General features: G+C 45.6%; 1 protein-coding gene across 2 annotated transcripts in view; it reads right to left on the minus strand.

The window, feature by feature from the left end:
• Itga6 (integrin subunit alpha 6) overlaps positions 1 to 21,854 on the minus strand; it is a 65,722-nt gene extending 43,868 nt beyond the window's left edge. For both annotated transcript variants that reach the window (XM_027420194.2, XM_027420195.2), the window contains exon 1: positions 21,446 to 21,854. In XM_027420194.2, the coding sequence (XP_027275995.1) occupies positions 21,446 to 21,627 (182 nt within the window). In that variant the 5' untranslated portion in view covers positions 21,628 to 21,854. The remainder of the gene's footprint in view (positions 1 to 21,445) is intronic.
• Positions 21,855 to 22,722: the final 868 nt, after the last annotated feature.

The following is a 22,722-nucleotide window of genomic DNA, read 5'->3' on the forward strand; positions in this document are numbered from 1 at the left end:
ACTACCATCTTAGGTCTCTGCAGTCATGGTTGTTACTCCTGGAAGCCCCCTCTCTTTTTTTAAGGGTACTTTTTTCCATAACTATTTTTGTGCATTTGGTATGTTCTCAACATCCTGTGCATTTTATCTGTAAGTTCTCCTAAAGCTCCCTTTGTGCTTCTAGAAGGCTTCTTTGCCCTTTCCACTCCTTCCCTGCATCCACTGCTTTTTGTGCTCCTAGCTCTCACCATGTATACGTGACAGCACGTAGGTTTTGTTGATATTGTTGCCTGGCCTTTCTTACCTAAGGACACTTTTTTGGCCATCTCCTACTCAGTAGCAATCATGGGTCACCCATACTTATGTTGGCTCCATCTGTCATGGGTTGCATCTTGGTTTACCCCCAGATTCTCATGAAGCTGAGGAGCAACAAAGAGAAGACCTAGAAGTTCATCTGGCACCAGTGTGGTTGTACTACTTAGCGGTACTCAAAGGTCAGATCCTAAGGCTCAGGCCTGGTCCTGGGGGCAACAAAAAAACAAAGCTCTCAGTGCATGCACAGCAGCTTCCAGAAGGTCCAGATGCTAGAGGAGCTCTTGAAGTACAGTGAAGCTTTGCTTGCATTGCTCATACTTCCCCTAGAACCCACAAAGCCATTATGGAAAGAATAGCCTAGCTGGCCATCAGTCACTCATGCCAGTGGCAACAAAGAAAATGAAGAGATGGCTCTTGGTAGAACACATACATTAACACTCTCCTGTTGTACCTACTCCTAGCAAAGTATTAGGGGCTTTTTCTGATAACTGCTAGGAGCTAAAGTTTGTACAGAAGTGGGAAGGATAATGACATTTGGCACTCATGGATCCTGACTCCTCGTTCCCAGCCCCTCTCTTATGGCATCATCTCTGGTTTGGGGACAGGATCATTATGGAGCAGAACACCCTTTCCCTCTGACCAGGCCCTGCATGAAGGGTCCAAACTTAACCAGGCTCTTCCTTTAAGGTGATAATATACTCATGCTGTAAGGAATCCGACCATCCAGCCTTTTTCCTCAAGGTTAAAGGTCAGTGTCTTTCTCCCACTGAGTGCATATCAAACATCTAAATGAATACAAGAAAGGTATCTTGGCCAACATCTACACTAAGATCCTATGATTGTAGATAAAAGTCAGTTGACACCATCTGATTGGTCATCCAACTTAAACATTTAAAACCATATTCATTTATTGATACTTTTATATGTATCTTATGAATTAATTTTATTCACAATCTATAAGCTTCTTTGACATCTCTTCAGAGAGTTCTGTCTAGCCTAATTTCCTAGAATAGTTTATATCCAAGATTTACAATCATGGTCAAAACCTTGGGAGTTAGTACTGACTACAAGCTAAATCCGGACATGAGCTTCCTCCTCTGAGTCAACTCTGAGGAGTTTGCTTTTATTTAAAATGTTTTAAAACTAAAGTTAGCCTCTATACCACACACAATTAAAAGTGACTGAGGTGTCTGGGGGCTGATATATTCATTACAGACAGAACTTCATGATTCAAAGTGAAGAATCCAGACAATAGTCATGTCACAGAAAACTAATTCCAGCACTTAGGAAACTGAGGCAGGAGAATCTTAAACTGGGATTTTGAGGTCAGCCTGAGCAATTCTCCTAAGAGAACAATTTTGTAAGGGCTCTAGCAGAGCAATATTTTGGGTGTAAAATACAAATTCTGCACGCTCTCCAAGGGCAAAAGGAAAATACCTCTAGAAGCCCTTTCTATGAGCTTCCCATGTGTGGACAGACGTGTGAGGAAGGGGTGGGGGAGCACTCTGCCCTCCCACATGGGTCACACTGTACCAAGTTCATTGTGGGTCACCAAGCTGTCCCATGAAATAGTTCTGTTCCTGGGCCTTACCATGGTTGGCTGTATGCCCAGTTTTCACCAGGGCAGGCCTTGATCACACCTGTTGCCTGAAAGTTCAATACTCACCTTCCCTCCCTCCCTTTTTCCCCCAATCAAAAGGTCCCAGGTTGAAGATTAGTGATAGTCAGGTCAACAAAGCCTCGCAGACATAAGGCTGGCTGTGGAATGTGCCCCACACAACATCCGTTCTATAGTGAGCACCATCCCAAGTCCACTGTGTGATGGCATTTGACTGTGGGTTCGCAGGCACTGGCAGCGCATTGCCAGGAGTCCTGTGGCTAGGCTTCTTCATCTTCTGACTACCCAAGGGTAGTTTCTCTAGTCACCAAAGCTCCACCGACCTTTCGGGTAACTCCCCTCCCCACAGCTGGGGCTCTTCAGGAGTCCAGCAACAGAAGGACCAGTGGTTAATAAGAATGACCCCACATCTTCACCAACCCAGGGCCACTGGCTGTATGGGTGTACACTAGCCTAACCTTACTCCCCTCTCTAAAATCAATTTACTCCACACCCCAATGTCTTCCTCATGGGGAGAAGTAAAGGAGTCACTTATTCTTGCCCATGCCAGGTCATAGGCATTAGGCTTCCCAGACATCATACATATTTTTAATTAAACTTTTACTTTTGAATTATTTTAACTTTAAGAACTTGCATCATGCTAACATTTTCACACATACGTCACTTTACCTTGTCAGATTTCCCCCAAATTTCCCTATTCCTAGGTCCCCTTCCTCCCTCAAAACAGTCCCTTTCCTGTTTTATATAATTGTGTGTGTGCATATTAAACACATACACATGTTCATTTGTATACTAATTGTGTGTACATACACACACACACACATACACACACGTTCATTTGTATACTAATTGTGTGTGCATATACACACACATACACACATTCATTTGTATACACGTACACATTCACACATTTTTTTAAATCTAGATTACACAGTTCTTATTTTTATTTATTTATTTTGGTTTTTCGAGTCAGGGTTTCTCTGTATTGCTTTGGAGCTTGTCCTGGAACTCAATCTGTAGACCAGGCTTTCCTCAAACTCACAGAGATATGCCTGCCTCTGCCTCCCGAGTGCTGGGATTAAAGGCGTGTGCCACCAACACCCAGCCTATTTCTTATTTTTAAAAGAGCTACAAAATCACAATACCCCCATTTTGGTGACTGTCTATTTGGTGATCTGAAATTACATCTGAGAACTCTATACTCACAGAAAGATATATCCAACATCACAGGGCTATGCTCCAGCAAACGTTATTACATTTAGTTTGTCTTATTTCATCAATCCTAAGAAATCATTTCAAAACAACCTAAAGGGAACTAAATGCATATATATTGGCATAACTCAAGTTTTCCTCCAGTGGCGCAGTGACCACTGTCAGAATGTGGCACGGAGACCCGGACCTATCTCCTTGCTGCCCTTGGCATGAGTCAGGGTACCATGAATACTCAAGGAGACACTGAGTTGGTTTTCTATGTGGCTGTAACAAGTTGCTAGGAGTTAAGTGGCTTAAAACACTGGCTACCTCATCCTTTCCATTTCCTAAGCTGCCCACCCTCCTTGCCTTATGGTCCCTGTATTTTCAGGGCCAGCAGCACAGTTTCAAATCTCTCTTGCCCCCTTGTTCCCCATATGAAGACCTTTCCCCATAATCACTGAGCCTATCTGGGGCATTGTCCTAACTGAAGGCAGCTAATCTGAAAGCATTTAACTGAGCAGATTCATAGTCCTGGTGAGTCAAGACATGGACACTGGGAATCATTCTACTGACCTCAGCCAGAAATCTAAAATAATCCCTTTCTCAGATTCACGTTGAATTCCACTCTGATACCAAGAACTCAAACTTTGATAATGACCTTGATAGAAAACACTTTAGGTTCAGTACTTCTAAAGGGCATGCTCCGGGTTGACGCTTGCTCCCACTCTCTACCTCCCAACCACACTGGGCTGGCCTTGGACTCCTGCAGCCATCTCTACTAGCCTTTGCACCAACTGCTCTTCTCCCAGTTCTTTGCATTAAATCTGCCCGTGCCTCCCTCTTACTTCTGCAATCACCAGGACAACGCCTGCCCACTGTCCTTCCTCCTTCACCACAAGGTTACCTCCGAGGGGCCAGAGGTCATACATGCTGTTCACACTTGTGTCCCCAGCCAGCACAGTGTGTCCCAACTGTCCTCACAGTGTGAATCCACTGTCCTCATCTGCACTGTAGTTTCAGCAACAGCTTTCTTCAGCTGAAAACATTCTTGCTTTAGATTTGAAAGTTGCATTGTGTCCTTCTGTTCCCCTTTGGAGACCTCAGGACAACCTAAGCAACCCCTCCTCAGAGGATCCCTCCTCCATGGCTCTGGCTACAGTCTCACCCCACCCCTCCACACCCCACACCCACAACTTCTTTACCAGTACCTGAGGTGATGCTACCCATCTTTCTTCTATTGGAGTTCTATCAGTTCCAGGATGCAGGGACGCTTATCCCCGGGATGAATGCAGGTACATGCTGCTCATGCACCCCGATATTCTCCTGGGTATGGCTGACAGAAAGTCCAAATAATGCACAAACTACCCATACTTGTAGAACAATCGACCATTACAAACTCTTTCATAGACATTCTTAACGGAGTATCTCTAAACCGCCAGAGGGGAGCCATCTCCATCTTACCAATAAGAACTCAAGACTCAGACATTCCTGACATGGGTAGGCAGACCTTCAAGCCCAAGGCCCTTCCTTCTGAGCCACAACTGGGAACAACCCCTCCACGATGGAGCCACACCTGGCTGTCCACCCTGGGCACCTTGCTCTGTTCAATTCCTAGGCACACCCTATGGTGGAGCCTCTGCTGTTTCCTGATATCCACCGCCCGCTAACACACACACACAAGGTGTGGCCTCTTCCAACCATCCCCAGGCTGCAGTGCCTGGCCTTACCTGAGACTCTGTCTTCCACACCCCACCCTTCTCATCCCTCACACCCCACCCTAACTCACTATCACCTCCTTGAGGGTAGGAATCTGGGCTTAGTTTTTAATAACCTCTAGGGCCAAAAACAACAATAAAAAAAAAAAAAAAACCTTTTAAACTACACTAACTGGCTGATCTAGTTTGACAAGTATGAGCTAAAACACCAGATCTGTCCACCCCTAGCATGTTTTCATGTTTACACAGAAGCTGATAACAGAGCTGAGCCATAGCCTCCGGTTTCAAAACACATAACACAAGCCCACCTCCAAATGGGGGCAAATAATCTATTACTGCACTAATAACACAAGCTATCCTGTTCCATGCTCTTGCAATGCAGGTGGTACTCTGCTCTGAAACCAGTGGACCTTAGCGCCTCCTGCTTTAGCTCCTCCCTAATGTGGGCCCAAGTTTAAAGAGGACAATAACCTACCCAGTCACAAGCTGGATAAACAACAGGAGCTGTGCCCAGTACTCCTTGCTCTCAGAGCTTGCACTGAACCACAACATCCCTAGACTACTTTTTGCTTAGTTTGACAGCATCACTCAAAACCCCAATTAACCATTTAAAGGAATATTTATTTACAAGAGGCCATTATAATTAAGGCCGACTAAGTGCTTTATGACCCACACACCAGGAGCCCCAAGACATTACTTGTTGTCTTGAACTACATCACAAGACCAGTAATTTTGCTGTGGCCTTTTCAAAAACTCTTAAGAGCACTTTCCCTGTCTTCCAGAAAGAGCATGCTGGGACGAGCCCCAGGTGCCAGTGACCACGAAACACAAGTGCCAGCTAAGCCTGCGGGTTCTGGTTCCTACCTGACCTGTGCAGTTTCCTACAGGCGTGTTTCTGAGTAACAGCAATGGAGCTGGGGCATATAGGGTCATTCAAAGCCAAATCTGTTTTTCTTACCATATAATACCTTGCTCAGATCACAATCACTGACTTACCATTAAAGGGGCTATGGGGACAGAGTTCTGGTTCTACCCCTGCACCTGTCTTTGATATGACCTTGGACCACCAACACTTATTCTTATCTCCTGACAGTAAAGACTTAACGTCATCTCTATCTACTGGCCATATTAAAATTGGTCAAGAATGCCACTTTGACTCAACACAAACCTGAAAGTGTATGTATAAATATAAAATCAGTTCATTTAAAAAATAGACTGATTCATTGAAAAGTGTTCTTCAGCTGACAAAGCAACTCAGAATAACAAGACACCATCCAAGGGCTGCAATAAAAGCCCTGTCTTCTGGTCTCAGAAAAGGGAAAATAGGAAAGTTCCCGGTTTTAAGGTCCGTCTCCAAGCAACCATGGGATTTCATTCACAAAGTGGCTGCCAGAGCTTGTCAAAAGTGGAATGTAATCATGTCCTAGAGATCCGACGGCTGACTTTTCAGCTCACAAATCACATTTGTCCTTTACAGGAGTCCAGTCTCTGACTTTTTCTATCAAGGAGCCAGACTGGGAAGCTATATACACTGGACCTATGACCTTCACATTTGATACATGAAGGCTGCCTAGCAAACTTTTGCCAAGAGAATATTTACTTTATAATTACCATTTTTAATATTTTACATTCAAGTACATAATAACCAGGAAGTTTGTATATAATGCCAATACATAGCAGCAATATAATCAGTGTTAGCTTTCTTAGTAGATGTTAACAAGCAGCTCATATTTCCTTTGCAAAGGAAGAAATAACTAAGTCCCATCATTTTTCAGCAAAGTGCTTTCAATAAAAACCAGGAAGAGATAAAGTCTATGTAACAAGCTCACACCCGGCTGAGTGCTGTGCCCACTTTAATACCTTCCAGAAGCTTAGGAAATCCAACTTTTTCAGTGTTTTAAAAAGGAAATTAATAGGATCACATAGCTTATTTTCTGACAGCGATAACTGAAACAACAGGGTTCACAGCTGTGCCAGAGGCCACTGGCCCAGGCCAAGTACAGGTTCCTTTTTTCCCCCATGGTAAAAGGCTTTTTAGCTGGGCATAAAGCTGCCCAGAGGACAATTTCTCCAAGTGCCCCCCCATTCCCACTGGTCATGCCACACTGGGTCCTACTGAATGAGAAGTCCGTGGCTGCTTCTGAGGGCCTTCCTTAAGAGGCAGTACAATGGGCATGTGCCATAGTTCTGTTCTTCATTCCTTTCAAACCCCTGCCCAGAATATACATGCTGTCATACTGGATAACAAGGCTGAGGCCCAACAGTGGACGATTAGAGAGTGAGCCCCAATACTGAAGACCCCAGAAGCCACTAAGCATAATGCAAAGTCCAAATAGGGTTTTCAGGATTTTTTTTTTTTTGAGCTATTCTGGGTATCAGGCCTTGTATACAGTAGGCAAATGCTCTACTCCTCTGCTACATCCCCAGCTGGGTCTTTTTGTTTCCCTTAAACCTAGATTTAGAAGTAGGTTATTGTGATGAGAAATTTAAACTCTACATAAATGTAACAAAAAACAAATAAAGTATCTAAATAATTACATTGCTATCTACTGCACTCAGACATTTACAAAATCTTTAGGTACCAGAATGGTTTGGTGACCAGTTAAGCAGCCCAGTGGTTACCTATTGTAGACAGACATTTCCCCTTTAGTTGCTGGGTTGTTGGGGGACCTAGGTGATGGGAGTCAGGGTTTACTCTGAAAAGAGCGGACAGAGAGGGGTACTCAGGCTGTCTGAGGCAATATTTACTAGAATGGAAATCGTCCCATATTTTCACACCTAGTACTACTCACTCATATATCCTGGGTTAGTTGTCTGTGGGTCTATTATTACTGAGATGATGTGGTACATGACTGTAACAGCTACTATTTCCAGAAAACCTGCACCTTGTCATCTGCGCCATAACAGCCAGGTAGAGCAAGACCATAATCAAAACTACCGAGGGAGTTCCAGGAGCATGTGCACTGTTAGCTAGGTATCAACATGGATTATCTGAAACAGTCAACAGTCTAAACTTTTTAGTAGGTGCTGTAAGGATCAAGTGAAATGACATGTAATCATCCCACAGAGGACCACACTTTTTCAGTACAAGTAACCTTAGGGGACCAGCATCATCCAAACCGGGTTTTGTAGGAAACTGGTAAAACAATGGCTACCTCTAGAACCAGCAGGGTGACTATACACCAAGCACGGGAGTATGACTTCCACTTTACAAACGCTTTGTATCACACAGCTGTAATAAATTAAAAATGTAATTAAAATATACTGTCAGTTGATAGACATACGAGTCACTGGAAATCTTGCATAGCAAATGGCACCGGTCATAGAGGTAAACCTTGTAATTACGTAAGACAAGCTTACACATGTTATCTCTGTAGAGTCTGTTACAGGCAAAAAAAAAAAAAAAGTCAAAGATTAATTTTTACAGCCCGTCCTAGAGGCAGGCATGACAACCGACTGAGAACACATAAACACATACCTAATCTACGCAGGTGCTGTGCTGACAACCTGGACCTAAACAGCGACCTGCACATGAAAAGCACAGCTTGACAGAGCTGATGCTTTGAGGGGTGGGGCATCCCAATGGTGGGCCACAGCAAAGTGAGGTGCAGCTCTTTGAAGAATTCCCCAAAAGTCTGAGCATTCCCCCACCCCCAAGACACATCACTCTGGAGATCAGCTCAACTGTGGATAAACACTCAATACAAACTCCTCATGCCTCCCCCTTATAGGACAGTCAGACAATTCAGGAAGCCTCAGTTTTTGTCGAGAAAGCATGGCAAGTATTTCTGTTGGGGTCCTAAAGCCTGCCTTTGGAAACCAGGGGCACTGCCTGAGCCAGCTGTGTCATCACCTCCCATAGGAGGAGCTGAGTTTACTAGGCACAGAGTGAGTCACCTCCTGAGTCAGAGGCCTCACCCACCTTTCATCTAATCTAAAGCAATATGGGAAGGGGAGGACTCCTTGATCAGAAAGGTAAGTCAAGCCAACAGGACATACCTGGGGCGTCTGCATTTCCCATCATAAGACAAACCCAAGCCTAGCTCCTAAGTAAGAAACGGATGTCATCTCCACAACTCTCAAGAAGGAGAAAGAAGCCTATTGGGGCTTGGACGGTGACATTTTATAAAGACAGGGCATAGAGGCTAAGTGTACCTCTGCTCAGGAGTGAGGGTGAGGCAGGGTCCTGATTGAGAAGAACAGTAGGAACAACTTGGAATGTGAAGGGGATTGTGGGAACAGCTCTGTCTGTCGGGAGCTAGATTGGGGACTTGATGCCTTGGAGACATCTCAAGTCCCCATTTCTTCAGCCTACAAAACAAGGGTTGGGGGTGCCATTTTAGAGCAGACCCCAACTTCACCCACAACCTGGGCAGGAAATAAATCATTCTAAAGGTAACAAAATTTCCCCAGGGCTGGGTAGCAGTGCTAGAATATGCCTGTTCAATGTACAAGGACACCTGAGCCTCACACCTTGGGCTTCAATGTGTCTTAAGATACATTTTCATTTCTGAAAAAGGAGACAAGTGTCAAACTCCAAGTTAAGGTTCTAAGAAAACACAGAAAAAAGCCTGAGCCCCACCAGAGTTCGGAATCCTCATTTCGGAATCCTCAATGGTTTTCCTGATATATTCCAAACAACTTCTGAGAAATCAGCCCTGGAGAACCAATGAACAAAAAACAAAAAAACAACAGAGCCCCTCCCAGGTAATAAATGAACACAGCCTAAAGGAAGCAGGGTGGGGCTGGTGAATAAGAGACGAATTTCTAGGCAGTCTAAAGATGGCCTTGAGGGACAGCTGCCAGTACAAACTGGCGATCCCTGAACAAATAGGTACTTTCTCTCGACCTTTGACCCCTATATGTGTCACTGTCATATTGCATCCCAGCTTAAGCATTCAGTTTGCAACTAAAGGCACATTTCAGCTCCATTTTAAAGCCACCACGAGCTAGGAAGGTGTACTATCGAGATACAAGCAACCAGATAAGACAGCCAGACTTTTTAATCAATGCAATTTTCTCTTTAACACAATAGAGAACTTGTTCGGACAAAATCTTATAATTTCTCAAAGGATGCTGGGATCCTCCACAGGTGTCAACTTCAACTGGTGCCTTTATCAACTTGGCAGAAGAGGCTGTAAAGACTGAATTCCAACTTCTACCATAAATGTATCAAGCTTAATTTTACTGCCACTACATTAGATACAGTAGCAGATAATAGGTAATTCAACACTCTCTAGGGAATTAAAGTCTAGCCTGCCATTATGTTATGGTCATTTATCATTTCTAAACATCACAGTACAGGAGTAACAGGGTGGGGGAGCTGGGAGATGGCTCAGTGGGTAAAGGGCTTGCTGCACAATCCTGAAGAACTGAGTTCTGATCCCCAGCACCCACATAAATGCCCAGAGCTGTTCATTCCAGTAACACCAGCAGTGGCAGGCAGATCCTGGTGGCTTGCTAGTCTGGATTAAATGGCAAACTCCAGGCTCAGTAAGACCATGACCCAAAACTTAAGGTGCAAAGGGACAGGAGATACCCACATCAACTTCTTTTCTCTACACATACATGCACAGGTACACACATTGGCACACACATGCACACTATATGTGTGTGTGAGCACAGAAAGTATACAACAGTGTGAATATACTTGACACTATCAAGCTGTGTGCTTAGAAATAGTTAAGGTAAGAGACTTTGTCATGAGGTTCATTTTATCTTTCTTTTAGCTAGGGTGTAAGAATCAGTTTAAAGATCTGGTCAGCCCATTTCCTAGGAGTCACGGATGAATATGAGGAATTAAATCAACTCAAAGAACCCTAGAAATACCTAGTTTGAGAATGTATTACTAGACTTGAACCAAACATCAACATCTTTCAAGGCTCACACACTTAATAGTGACGGTATGTATCTATCTATCCAGCAGACATTTTCAGAGTACTTTTCATACAGAAGGGTTTGGGGTAGGGCAAGCAGGCAGTGTTCTCTTCCGTGCATACAGTCCACATTAGCAGAGCTGACCAGTGTGAACTTGAGGAATCCTGCAACCCAGCAAAGTACTGTGGTCCCTCAGAATTCCACCAATCATCAGGGGAAAGGGAGCCGCCACCTGTGGATCTGCACTCTCTTCTAGGCCACCATGTGGAGAAATTTTAAAAACTAAGGTATTATTCTAAAGGCATGATCACAGAGCCCACGTTTAACTCTAAAGATCAGCTATTCCATCTAAAGGCAGACAGATGCCTGTGGCAGTGCTACTACTTCCTGCCACAAGCTTTTGGGAGGCCTTAGTCTTCTGTCCTCAGAAAAAGGTTAGACTGACTGATCAGTGCTTCTCAATTCATTTCATGAAAACACTCAATGATCCAATGATGAAGACAGGTGAACATGTGTGGATGACAGCAAAAAGTGACTGTGAAAAGCTGGAAACGTTACTAAAAGCTTCGTGTTTCACATTTAAAAATTCACATATTCCATTCTGAACTATAATGATAAAGGCTTTAAAAAAAATAAAAACCAACAAAACACTATGCCACTTCAGGAAGATGGTCCATTTGTATCATACCCAGGATGACAACATCCTGATCATGCATGTAGTGTGAGGATATTATTTTTTCAATTACTAAATGTCCATGCCATTTATTTCAATGAAGAGACTGAAAATGACATAGGAGACTGAGTATGGTGGCACATGCCTTTGATTCTAGTGTTCAGGAGGCAGAAGCAGGCAGATCTCTGAGTTCAAGTCCAGGCTGGTCTACAGGACAGCCAGGGCCACACAGAGAAACCCTGTCTTGAGAAATAAAAAAAAAGAAAAAAGGAAGAAGAAGAAGAAGAAGAAGAAGAAGAAGAAGAAGAAGAAGGAGGAGGAGGAGGAGGAGGAGGAGGAGGAGGAGGAGGAGGAGGAGGAGAAGGAGAAGGAGAAGGAGAAGGAGAAGAAGAAGAAGAAGAAGAAGAAGAAGAAGAAGAAGAAGAAGAAGAAGAAGAAGAAAAAGAAGAAAATGGCAGTAGGACAGTGATGGTTTGTCCTCGTTTCTCACCTCTCTGGCAACTCAGCCAGGTCACAAGTCATATTATTATTATTATTATTATTATTATTATTATTATTATTATTATTTGTTTTCGAGACAGGGTTTCTCTGTATTGCTTTGGAGGCTGTCCTGGAACTCGCTCTGTAGACCAGGCTGGCCTCAAACTCACAGAGATCCGCCTGCCTCTGTCTCCTGAGTGCTGGGACTAAAGGAGTGTGCCACCAACCTCCAGCTCAAAAGTCGTTTTAAAAGAACAGTATGAATGCAATCCCCCACACCAGGGCAGGGAGGTTTTCAGTATATTGGGCAGCAATGAGTATTGGTTAAATTGATTATAAACTGAGCCATGCAGCCCAGGAAGCAAAGCCTGGCCTAGCCACACAGGGTTACCATACCCACTTCTACAATGCTCACAGCATGTACCCACCATTGTATACCCTGGTCCTACCTCAGCTTGAAGAAATTGTCAGACCATACCAGCCAGACAGTGCCAGACGCTGTGGCCACAGCTACCTCCACTCAGGGGAAGTTCTTGATACACCTCAACTGAGTCTTGTAGGAATTCAGCACCATTAAAGCTGTGGTTCTTTGTAGCTCAAATATAGTCTAAGGAAATGAAGACCTGCAAACATTTTCAATGTGTTCCTATTTTTTCCATCTTTCAAGTCCCATTGTTCCTTCATTCAGACAATGTGATGGTTCTCATCTACCTGTGAACTCCTCCCACCTCTAGCTATATAGCCCTACACAGGGAAACCTTTAAACTGATTCCCAAGACCTCCCCTCTAGAGGGACTACATCTGCCCTTCAAGGGAACACAAGAAGGCTGTTGTTTACTGGACAGGACTGGCACTCTATAAAGAGCTCAAGTATTCACAATCCTAGAGGGAGGGTGACTCAAACTACAATGGATTGATGAGGACAAGTCAACAGATACTAACAGAAGGTCAAGGAGCTAGGATTGTGTCCTAGCTGTTGTCCATCAGCCTGTACAATGTGGACTTACTCTTACCAGTGTCCTAATTTGCCTTGTATTGCTGTGATAAAGACCATGGCCAAAAGCAACTTGGGGAGGAAAAGTTTCAGTTTATGGTTGTAGTCCATAGTATGGGGCAGGAACCTGGAGGGTGGAGCTGAAGCCATAGAGAACAATGCTTATTGGCTTGCTCCCTATGGCTTGCTCAGCCTGATTTTTTTAATCAAATCAGAACCTCCTGGCCACAGGTGGCACTGCCCACAGGGAGCTGGATTCTCTGTCATCAATCTTTAACCAAGAAAATGTCCTACAAATTTGCCTACAGACTAGTCTGATGGAGGCAATTTCTCCACTGAGATTTCTACTTCCCAGATATGTCTAAGTCTATGTTGAGTTGACAAAAACCACTCACAACACACTAGGCAAACTCCCATACAAGTATTGCATAACCAGGCTCACTAACCGATTATCTGAGGAATCCCAAGCCCTCCACCTACCTGCCCCTGCATCTTTCACTTTATTTTCCTTTCTTATTACAATGAGCCACTGAGCTGCTGGCTCCAAATATAAGACCAACCCCCTCAACAGGAGTGTCGTTCCTCCCCCACAACCCCAGTAGTAGACATCATACCCTCAAGCTGCCCTCCCTGCATTAATTTTCCTTTTTTCAGAATCAATCATCCTCAACAAACCTGCTCACTATAATTTTCTCAAAAACAAAATAAACAAACAAACAAACAAAAACCCTGTGATGTCATTTCTCAGAGGCTGCTGGGCTCTGCTCCCCTGTACAACAAAACTGCTCTGTCTCCAGACTCTCCTCATCTCTAGGCAGCTACCACCCAAACCTTTCACCCGAACTTCAGATCCATCAACTGCCTCCTGGTAACTCCAAGTGTGTGTCTAGAAATCTCAAACCTAACATGTCCAAAACCAACTCCTGTTCTGTCCTTCAAAGCCATCTCTCCTACCATCCTCCCCATACCTCTATAACCTCACTCTTCCGGCAGCTCAAACCTGGAATACATTCTCTAAGTTTTCAGTGAGTGTCTGTTGAATGGACCACAGCTATAAGTAAAGAAAGCAAGCAAGCAAGGAAGGAAGGAAGGAAGAAAGAAAGAAAGAAAGAAATTAGGTTGGCTATGATGTCCCTGACAGTTCTAGAGCACATTTGAGTCTCAAATTCAAATGAAGATAAAATCCCTATGTCTTTTAGACTGAATCAGAAAACAAATAAGAATCAATATGTGTGTAGACACAACACACAAATAAACGACCTTACAGAGCTCATTTTCTTATCCTATGGCACTGAAAAAAAAAAAAAAAAAAAAAAAAAAAACATTTCCTCAGTCAGTATTCAGCTGTTGTTGCTAAGCTAGGGGTATAGTGTGTGAGTGTGTGAGTGTGTGTGTGTGTGTGCGCGCACGCTTGCACTCGCGCACTCGTGTGTAAGTATGAATGTGTGTGTATATATGAATGTGCGTGTATATATGTGAACGTGAGTATGAGTGAGTGTGAGCCTGTATGCATGATAGACGAATGTCTCTCTCTGCTTCCTTCCTGGGAGTATCCCCTGAGTAGGATGCCTCTCCAAATCCTACAATTCACTAAGTAGCAGCCCTAAGCCCTTTCTAAACACAGCACAAGCATTTGAAAGGATTTTTCTTTCTAAACAGCCTTATCTTACAGGTATCGGAGATGGCCTTACCGTGTCCTTGGCACTAGGACTCCTCTCAGATATCTAAAAGGTGTTCTGCTGATCTTTGGCCTATCTATTTCTGGAAACAACTTCACTCTTTCCCAGACTCCCTGCTCCTGAGCCTCTAGAAGGGCCCAGAAGGGTTCAGAACCATCCATATTTCCAAGTTCAGGTAAGGCCTCTTCATCAGCCTGACAGGTAGAGTTTGGATCTTAAATGCCCACAGGCCCAAATTTCTCTCTCCTCTCTATCTCCAGTCTCTTGGTAGTTTTGGAAAACTGCTTCGACACCTTTGTTCTACAGAAACAAGCAGCATATTCCCTATAAGCAGTAGGTTAGGCCAACATCTGCCAGATATATTAACAGCAAAGAGACTTCAACAAAAAGGATAAACAGAAGAGCCTCACACTCTAAGACTCACCCTTCCACACATCTGCCTATATTCACTTGATTGAGGGCCTTAGCATGATGATTATAAGAACCACCAAGACTGATTTTATCCAAAAGTAGGGCGTCCTGAAGAGAAGGGCAATGTGGTACTTGGCTTGGGAGTCTCAAGGTTAGAGACATCCAACCCTCGGGGTCTGAAGTGCTTATCATATTTGCCTGACATTGAGACATGCAAATAGTTAAGACAACTGTACTCCCAGTGAACAGACTTGTCAACAAGAAGAAACCACGATGACCTGGATATCAGCAAGCAAAGCAGATCTGGGTAAATTGGCAATATCTTGGGCTTCCTTTAGTTCCTAGTCTCCATGTCACTAACCTATGTTAACTTCTCAAATTACCTACAGTATTACTTTTCCTTTTACTCTCTGAGGCTTAGAAAGAGTAGTTCTCTAAAGTGCTTTTCTTATACTGTATCTGATATGGATTTGGTTCTCTGTGTATGTGTGTGCACGAATGAGTGCATGAAGTTTCAGATTGTAGGACATGAAAATATAGCTACCTGGTGGATATGCATGCAAGCAGCCCTCCTGGCTCCCCATTATCTGCTCTGGCCCTCTGCACTGATCTTAGTGGAATTTCTCCCTACCCCCCTGAACTTTCTTAACAGGCTTAGAAAGTTTTCTCACCAGTCTTTTTACCATGTGAAGGTTTAGAAACAGTTTTTGTCAGTTAGAGATTTAATGAACAGAGATTCAAACACTAGAACCCACCACAAAGTCAAGGTGAGGAGGGTCCTCTCCCGTGAAAGCCACTGTCCTATGGACACAGGCCAGGATCACCATGTTGTTTTGTTTATCTTGTCTTATTTATCTAAACAGAAGAACCAGACAGCAACAGATGAAATGCTGGTTATCCCATCCTGCAATGAGGCAGACAGGGACAGAGTTGGACACTGGGCCCATTTATCTGCCCCAGTTTGTAACTCATTTACAATTAGCCACTCACATTAGTTCTAAGAGATCACTGCTTGAAGGCTGAAAAGCCAGGTTAAATGCTGCTTCCCCACTTTCCCACACATCCTTCAACCTTGGGATGACAACAATTAGATGCATTTTTTTTTTTTTTGCACAAGTTCCTTCCTAACAAACATTAACAATGAATGAAGGACTTTGAAACATAAATCAGCCTTGGCAAAGAAGAGTGTGAATGCTCAGGAGCCCCACCCCAAATAGGAGAGGGGACTTTCACAGTCTGAGGTCTGACAAGTCCTGGCCATCCTTGCTAATGGGCCCACCCCTGTTGCTGCCCAATCCACCCTCCATGCGTGTTGTCTGCAGTCGCCTGGCTGCCCTGGAGCCCTTTATGCCTTCCTGTGAATCTGCCCACTCAGGAATTCTGGGACCTTAAGGGGATTTATTCACTGCTTCACAGCTACAAGATAGGGTTTTTCTGAGATCAACCATCTAGTATATGGTAACGGAAGAAAGGGAAATGAACACACCAACACTAGCCAAATCAAAGCCAAAAGAAGGATGTGCACTAATCCCAGAAGTGGAACTACGAGCGGCTCTACAACCTGGGTTTCCATGTATATTTAACCAGCCCAAAGTGTTTCCTCCTGCCAGAGCTGGTCTAAGGTGGCCGAGATTATACTTGCTATCACAGGAGAGAAAGGGGACAGAGGTTAAAAATCCTGCACATGGCCATAAGTAGCACAGGACAGAACAGGTTGTAATCCCAGATAGCCCTAAACCCTGCAAGTCTCCATATTTCACAGGTTACCTTCAAATAAAGAAGGGAGAGGCATCTCTAGAGCAAACCCAGAGTTCTGTGGGAGCAGAATCTAGGGTCACATGTACAGAAATCCCAGAGACTACTTTGTACGAAGAGCCCTCAGGAGTTAACCTGATGATCAGACACGTAAGAGCCCCTAAGTACCTTCCAGATTTAAAGTTATCTGATTCTAGGGCTGCACTCAAACCCAAGGGGAAGACACATCAGGGATTGGAGCTAGCCTCATACTCCAGCACTCAGTCCTCCCCAGAACCTGAAGGCAGTGTCAACCAACCCCAAGAGACTCCCATTCTGTGACTCTTGGATCCCTAAAAGTATTGATCTGGTAGTCAGCAGTGCACCTAAGGAGTTAAACATACCCAAGACCACTTTACTGTCCTCACTATTAGTTCCCAAGTGCCCCCATGGGCATTCCCATCTGGTCTCCAGTTGCTTTCAGGAGGTTGACTCTAGCTATATGTCTGGCTAGACTCAACCAGGCAACTTATCAAACCCTGAGCACCCACTGCAGTTCAGAGCAGCTTGTCTTTGGAGGTTAAATTCTAAAGTCTGCCTTCAGGGCAAAAGACAAATGTAATTTAAAAGAAAAAAAAAATCACTCCTGAAAATCCCTTAGTTGGGACTTGATCACTAAACTAGAAAGTAAGAATTTTTATGTCTCTTTGCTTTGTGCATATAGCATCCCTTTCCCTAGAGACTACAGACCCTGAACCCTGAACAAGGAATGGCAAAGCACACAGCTCCCTCTCTCTACCTTTAGCAGGAAGAGTGATTTCACAAGTTAAACTGAGTGTATGGTTTGACCTCTTTGTATCTGGAAGGCATAGCTAGGTGCTCTCTGACAAAGAGGAGCCTAAGGTCCCTGCCCTCACAGAACCTATAACCCAATTAGAGATTACATCATCCCCTGAAGATGAATAAAGCTTTAAACCTCAGAACTGCCAGGCATGTGCTGCCCACATTCAAGGGATGAAGAAACTGCTCTAGGGTAGGATATTTCTTGAACTCTGATTTTTTTTTTTTAAGATGGGCTGACTCAGCACAAATCATTGTTTCATGCATACCTGATAAGCAAATAACAAGCCCCACTGTCCCTAATGAAAATACAGAAGAATTCTGCATATTGGCCATTGCCATTTGGTCACAGAAATATGTCAAACCCAGGTCCTTAAATCCACATACAACAGAATTCCAGTACTTCCTAAGTGTAAAACCTTAAACAGTATTGTATTGTTTCTAATATTTCCTCTAAGTCTCCTTGCCTACTCTGGTTGCTTCTCCTGACTCTCAGGCCTCAAGGTGACACAGCAGTTCTTAGAAGATGGCCCTGAGTCACGTGGCACTCTGTTGGAGGGAATGAATGCAAGGAAGCAAGTGCTTGGGTGCACATCCTCTGACCCCTGGGTAGAGATAGCCACATCATTTGGCTGTTAGGAGTTTGATCCATAGCCAGTTGCAATAAGGATAAAAAGGAAGAGAGTCCATGTACTTAAATAGATAGCCCTGACCCATACGAGAAGCAGCTCAATGAATCAACACACATTTCCAGAACTCAGCAGCTTGCCAATTTCTCTACATCTGAAGGACGTTTCTGATTTTTCCTCTTACAGATAGCATAAGCATGAGCCAGAAATACCACCTTCCAATCCAGATTTTAATTAAGATTCTGTTCAAGTAGCTATAAGACTTTGGGTAAGACGTTTCATGACTTTTGGCTTCTGTTCCTTCATCTATAAAGGGATAAATGAACCAGATGATCTCAGTTTAGGAAATATGACTTTTAACAGTGGAACTTCGCAAGAGCAAGTAAAACCAACAACCAACACCCAGAGAGAACAGAAGTAACAGTAGGTCTGGGAAGCTCCTGGAAAATAGTGAAGAGAGTAAATGACCAAAAGACCAACCTAAAAGAAAACAAAGATTAGGGGTCAAAAGTAGGATCTCTCCAGGAGCGCACTTCCTCCCAGCTTCTGCCTTGTGACCATACAGAGATCCACACCTTCCCAGAAGAGCTGAGTGAGTCACAGGCTGGATATACCCAGAGTCCTAGCCATGCATCTTCCACCTCTAGAGATGACTCAACCCCACCTACCCAGGACAGACTGAAGATTGTGGGACTCACACCCAACCTCAGTCACTCACCTCTCTGTCTAATAACCTATGGGAGTCTAAAGTAATTAATTTATCTCCTGGAAACTCGGATGATGCTTAGAGTACCTAATCCATCTTATCATCCCCAAAGCTCAGCAATACCCAGTGTGTTACTGAATAGATATAGATGGTACTATAGAAAAAAACAAAAACAAAACAAAAACAAAACTTACAGTAGGTTTTCTGTAACCATGCATTTATCTGATATTCCCACATACCTTCTGTCTCAAAGACACTGTTCAGGAAGTTTGCTTCTGCAATGACTTGAAGCCTGAGGTAAATTAAGTTGCTTTGGAGTTCATAAATGCGACCAAGAGTTTAGGATATTAATTACCCAAGCAAGGGCCTTTGGTTTTAATGTGAGGCAGTCTGAGAATCACAAATGCTATGTAGTGCCAGGCACCTATCTATCATAGTAGGCCCACAATTTCTACTTTTAAATGCATCACCATCAACATTTCCCATTTAACCAGCAGGTGTCCATGGTGAGGGGAGGGGGGAAGACACTGAGCAGTTTGCATGCTCTTTTAATCTTCACAACAACCCAAGGAAGCAGAAACATCTCCACTCTACAAGTGAAGAAACCACAGCTTAAAGCAAATGAATAGCGGCAGCATAAATGGCCAAGAGGAAACTAAATTCAGCTTTCCACATCTCTCCCACCCCAGCCCCACCCCCTAGTCCCCTGAGATCTTCCCAATGAATTTGGAAACTGAATCCAGTGAGCCGTCAGTCAATGGGGGTGATGTGGGCTGTGTATGCTGAGTCTCCTTAGACAGTCTATGCTACTCTTGAACCTGGGATGCTTTGACAGGTGAGAGGTACTAGACAGAATTCACAGCTTCCTGAGCTACAGTTTTGGGTTCTAGGCTATAACACAGATTCCCTTACTGTGGGTCTCAGCTGAGGGTCTGCCCAACTACTGCCTTCTACAAGCCTCCATGGAGTTTGTAGAAGGTGTCCCGGGCCTCAGCCTCAAGAGGACCTGTAGCAGCTGTAATAAATAGCAGAGCAGCCCAGCAGCAGTGACAAGTTTTAGCAGGCCCAGGGCTGCTGCCTTGATGACAACAGAGACTCCTGGCTAAAGGCGCAATTTGCAATCTCCATCCCAAGGACATTTCTTGCTCCACTTATTCCCCATTGCAATGTCTACTTGGAAGCCAGTCTCTGTGGTCTCTGATACAGGGAAATTGTCCCTCTGTTGGCCCACAATCACTTCTACACTAACAAGAGCAAATCCTCCATGTGGGTAATGTGTGTCTGTCACACAGTGTTTTCAGACACGAAATGTTATCCATTGGGTTAAAGAAAGAAAAAAAAAAAAAACCTTTCACTTCAGATTTACAGCTCACCAACAATTATTTCCGAGAGAAAGTAGACTCAGACCCTATCCCTGCCTGGGACCATCCCACCCGCAGTAGATTTCTCTGCTTCACCTAGCAGGTGTCGTCAGAAAAACCTGACCTTAAGATTCAGAAGTCCACAATATGCATAAAATTCAAAGTTGTTAACTATCTGAAATCGGGGTTGTCTCTAGGTTAAAATTATATTGGCCTCTCCCTCCCCCTTGACTGCACACTGCCCTCTCCGCTCTGCTGGTCCTGGAAGGACCTGGGTTCAACTCAAGGCCTGGGAAGGGAGGAGGATCTTTTGTTGTTATAAAGGGCTTCGGGAGCATGGATCAAGAATGCAGCCCCACAGCGACTGAGGCAACCAAGCTCCAGAAAATCTTCCTTGATCAAAAGAACTGGGTCATGTGGGAGCCAACACTGTTTAAAAGGGAGAACCAGTCGCTTTCTTCTGGAAGAAGCCCTAGTGGGGGATGATTGTCACTTCCGAACCTTCTTTGCTAAGGCCCTGCTCAGATGGGTCACTGTGGTCTAACTCCTCGGTGGAGCTCACCCAGTACTGGGGGCCATGAATTATTGGGTGTTGCGAAGGATCAGGGAGCTGAGAGGGGGAGCTAGCACACCGCTGAAGCAGCTTTTTTCACAGCTGATCTAGCCTTGCGGAACAGGTGCTTTTTTAAAAGCCAGTGAAAGTAGGGGATCCCACTCTGCAGAGAAAGTAACACAACAGCTAAAAGTGGCTTCCCAACTTCCGCGGGGCGCGCGAGCCAGGGAGGGGACAGGAGGATCGGAGAGTTTGAGAAAGGCCTGGATCTCCCTGAAAGACTTCCCGCAACCCAACGTCCCATCACCGTCCCCGGCGCACGTGAGGCTCAGCAAAGCGTGCCACCTGCCGGGGTCCGTGCAAAATAAGCCAGGAGAGAAGAACCGCGGAAAGCACTGGGGTGGGGGCGGGGGGGGTCCCGAGACAGGGCCTGGGGTCTCCCCACGGTTCTCCTCGCTCCTCGGAGGCGCAGGGCGCAGGGCGCCGAGGACGCGGCTGGCCCGGCCCTGCAAGTCTTGGGCCGGAGAAGTGCAGGCGGGCAGGGCAGGGCAGGGCAGGGCAGGGCCAGGCAGGGCTGGCCGGCGAATGGGCTCTGGGCAAGCGGGACGGGCGGCAGTAGGGCGCGCCCTCGCTCCCCCTGGCGCAGCACGGCGCCTGGGTTGGGGTGGGAAGAGCCGGGGAACTCACAGCCGCTTGTCCTCCGGCTGCAGCTGCCGGTGCATGGCGAGCGAGAAGCCGAAGAGGCTCCCGGGATCCCCCGATTTCCGGATCACGTTGTCCTCACGGGTGTCCAGGTTGAAGGCTGCGCCCAGACGGGCCAGAAGCCCTGCGGACAGGTAGAGCAGGCACAACTGGCCCGCGACCGCCATGGGCGCACGCGATGGGAGGGACGCGAGGAGCTGCTGCAGCCACCGTGCGCGCGGGCTCGGGGCCGGGGCCGGGCTGCCTGGCGCGCCTCTGCGGCCACTTAGCCTCGGTCGCCCCTGCGAGCGGCCCCACCCCCGGCCGGCTCGCGCTCTCTGTCCAGCCGCTCCCCCACGCCTGCAACTCGCAGCCGCTCAATGAGCCCGTTGTTCTCTAGAGACTCTCAGGCGTTTTATCAAGTGACGAGGGCGCCGGCCCCGCCCCGCCCCGCCCCGCCCGAGGCCCGGCCCGCCTAGGGCACCTTCTTGCTGGTCCCGCCCCGCAGCCGCCCTCCCACCGTCCCGCCACCTGCCCGGAAGCGCCCCCTGCGTCCGGGAGCCCAGGAATGCTACTCAGGCGTCTTCCTACCTGTCACCGAAGTGCGGTCCAGGGCGCCTGAAGCCGACAGTTCTCGGAGCTTGGGCCGATGTGCACAGTCTTACTTGGCTCATCCATTCTGCAGGGGTTCAAGATGCACCTAACCATGCCCAGCTCTTGAGGATGGATTGGAGCCACATACTTGCTGGCTCCCCATGGACCCAAGCGTCGAAAACGTGGCACTAGCAGACTTCGATAGTGCTGTGCTACTTAAAAAAAAAAAAAAAAAAAAAAAAAAAAAAAAATCACAGCCGTCTATTTTGTTCAATCTTAGGAAGTGGTATTCTTTTGGCAAAATAGAAACTCAAACTTGCTGACTGACTCTGAGTCCTTCGATGTGGGGGCCTGGAGTTCGGCTATTGTCCCGTTTACTTACCCAAATTTCCTGGTTTAGTTAGAAGGAGAACTACCTAGAGATGCTCTTAGGTCCATGTGGGTGGCTTGAAGGCTGTGCCATCTGGGCAGAGGGTGGGGCTTCCAGGAAGGTGTTGATTTTTGAGGCATCCTTATTTTAGGATAGAAAAACTTGTTTCAGGGACATGCAGAACTTGACTGAGAACAAAATAATGTACATTTTAGTGCGTCCCTCCCCCCACCCCCAGTGTTTCTCTGTGTAACAGCCCTAGCTGTCCTGGAACTAGCTCTGTAGACCAGGCTGGGCTCGATTCACCTGCTGGCTGGAA

Source organism: Cricetulus griseus, chromosome 6 (genome assembly GCF_003668045.3).
Source record: "Cricetulus griseus strain 17A/GY chromosome 6, alternate assembly CriGri-PICRH-1.0, whole genome shotgun sequence".
Lineage (NCBI taxonomy): Eukaryota > Metazoa > Chordata > Mammalia > Rodentia > Cricetidae > Cricetulus > Cricetulus griseus.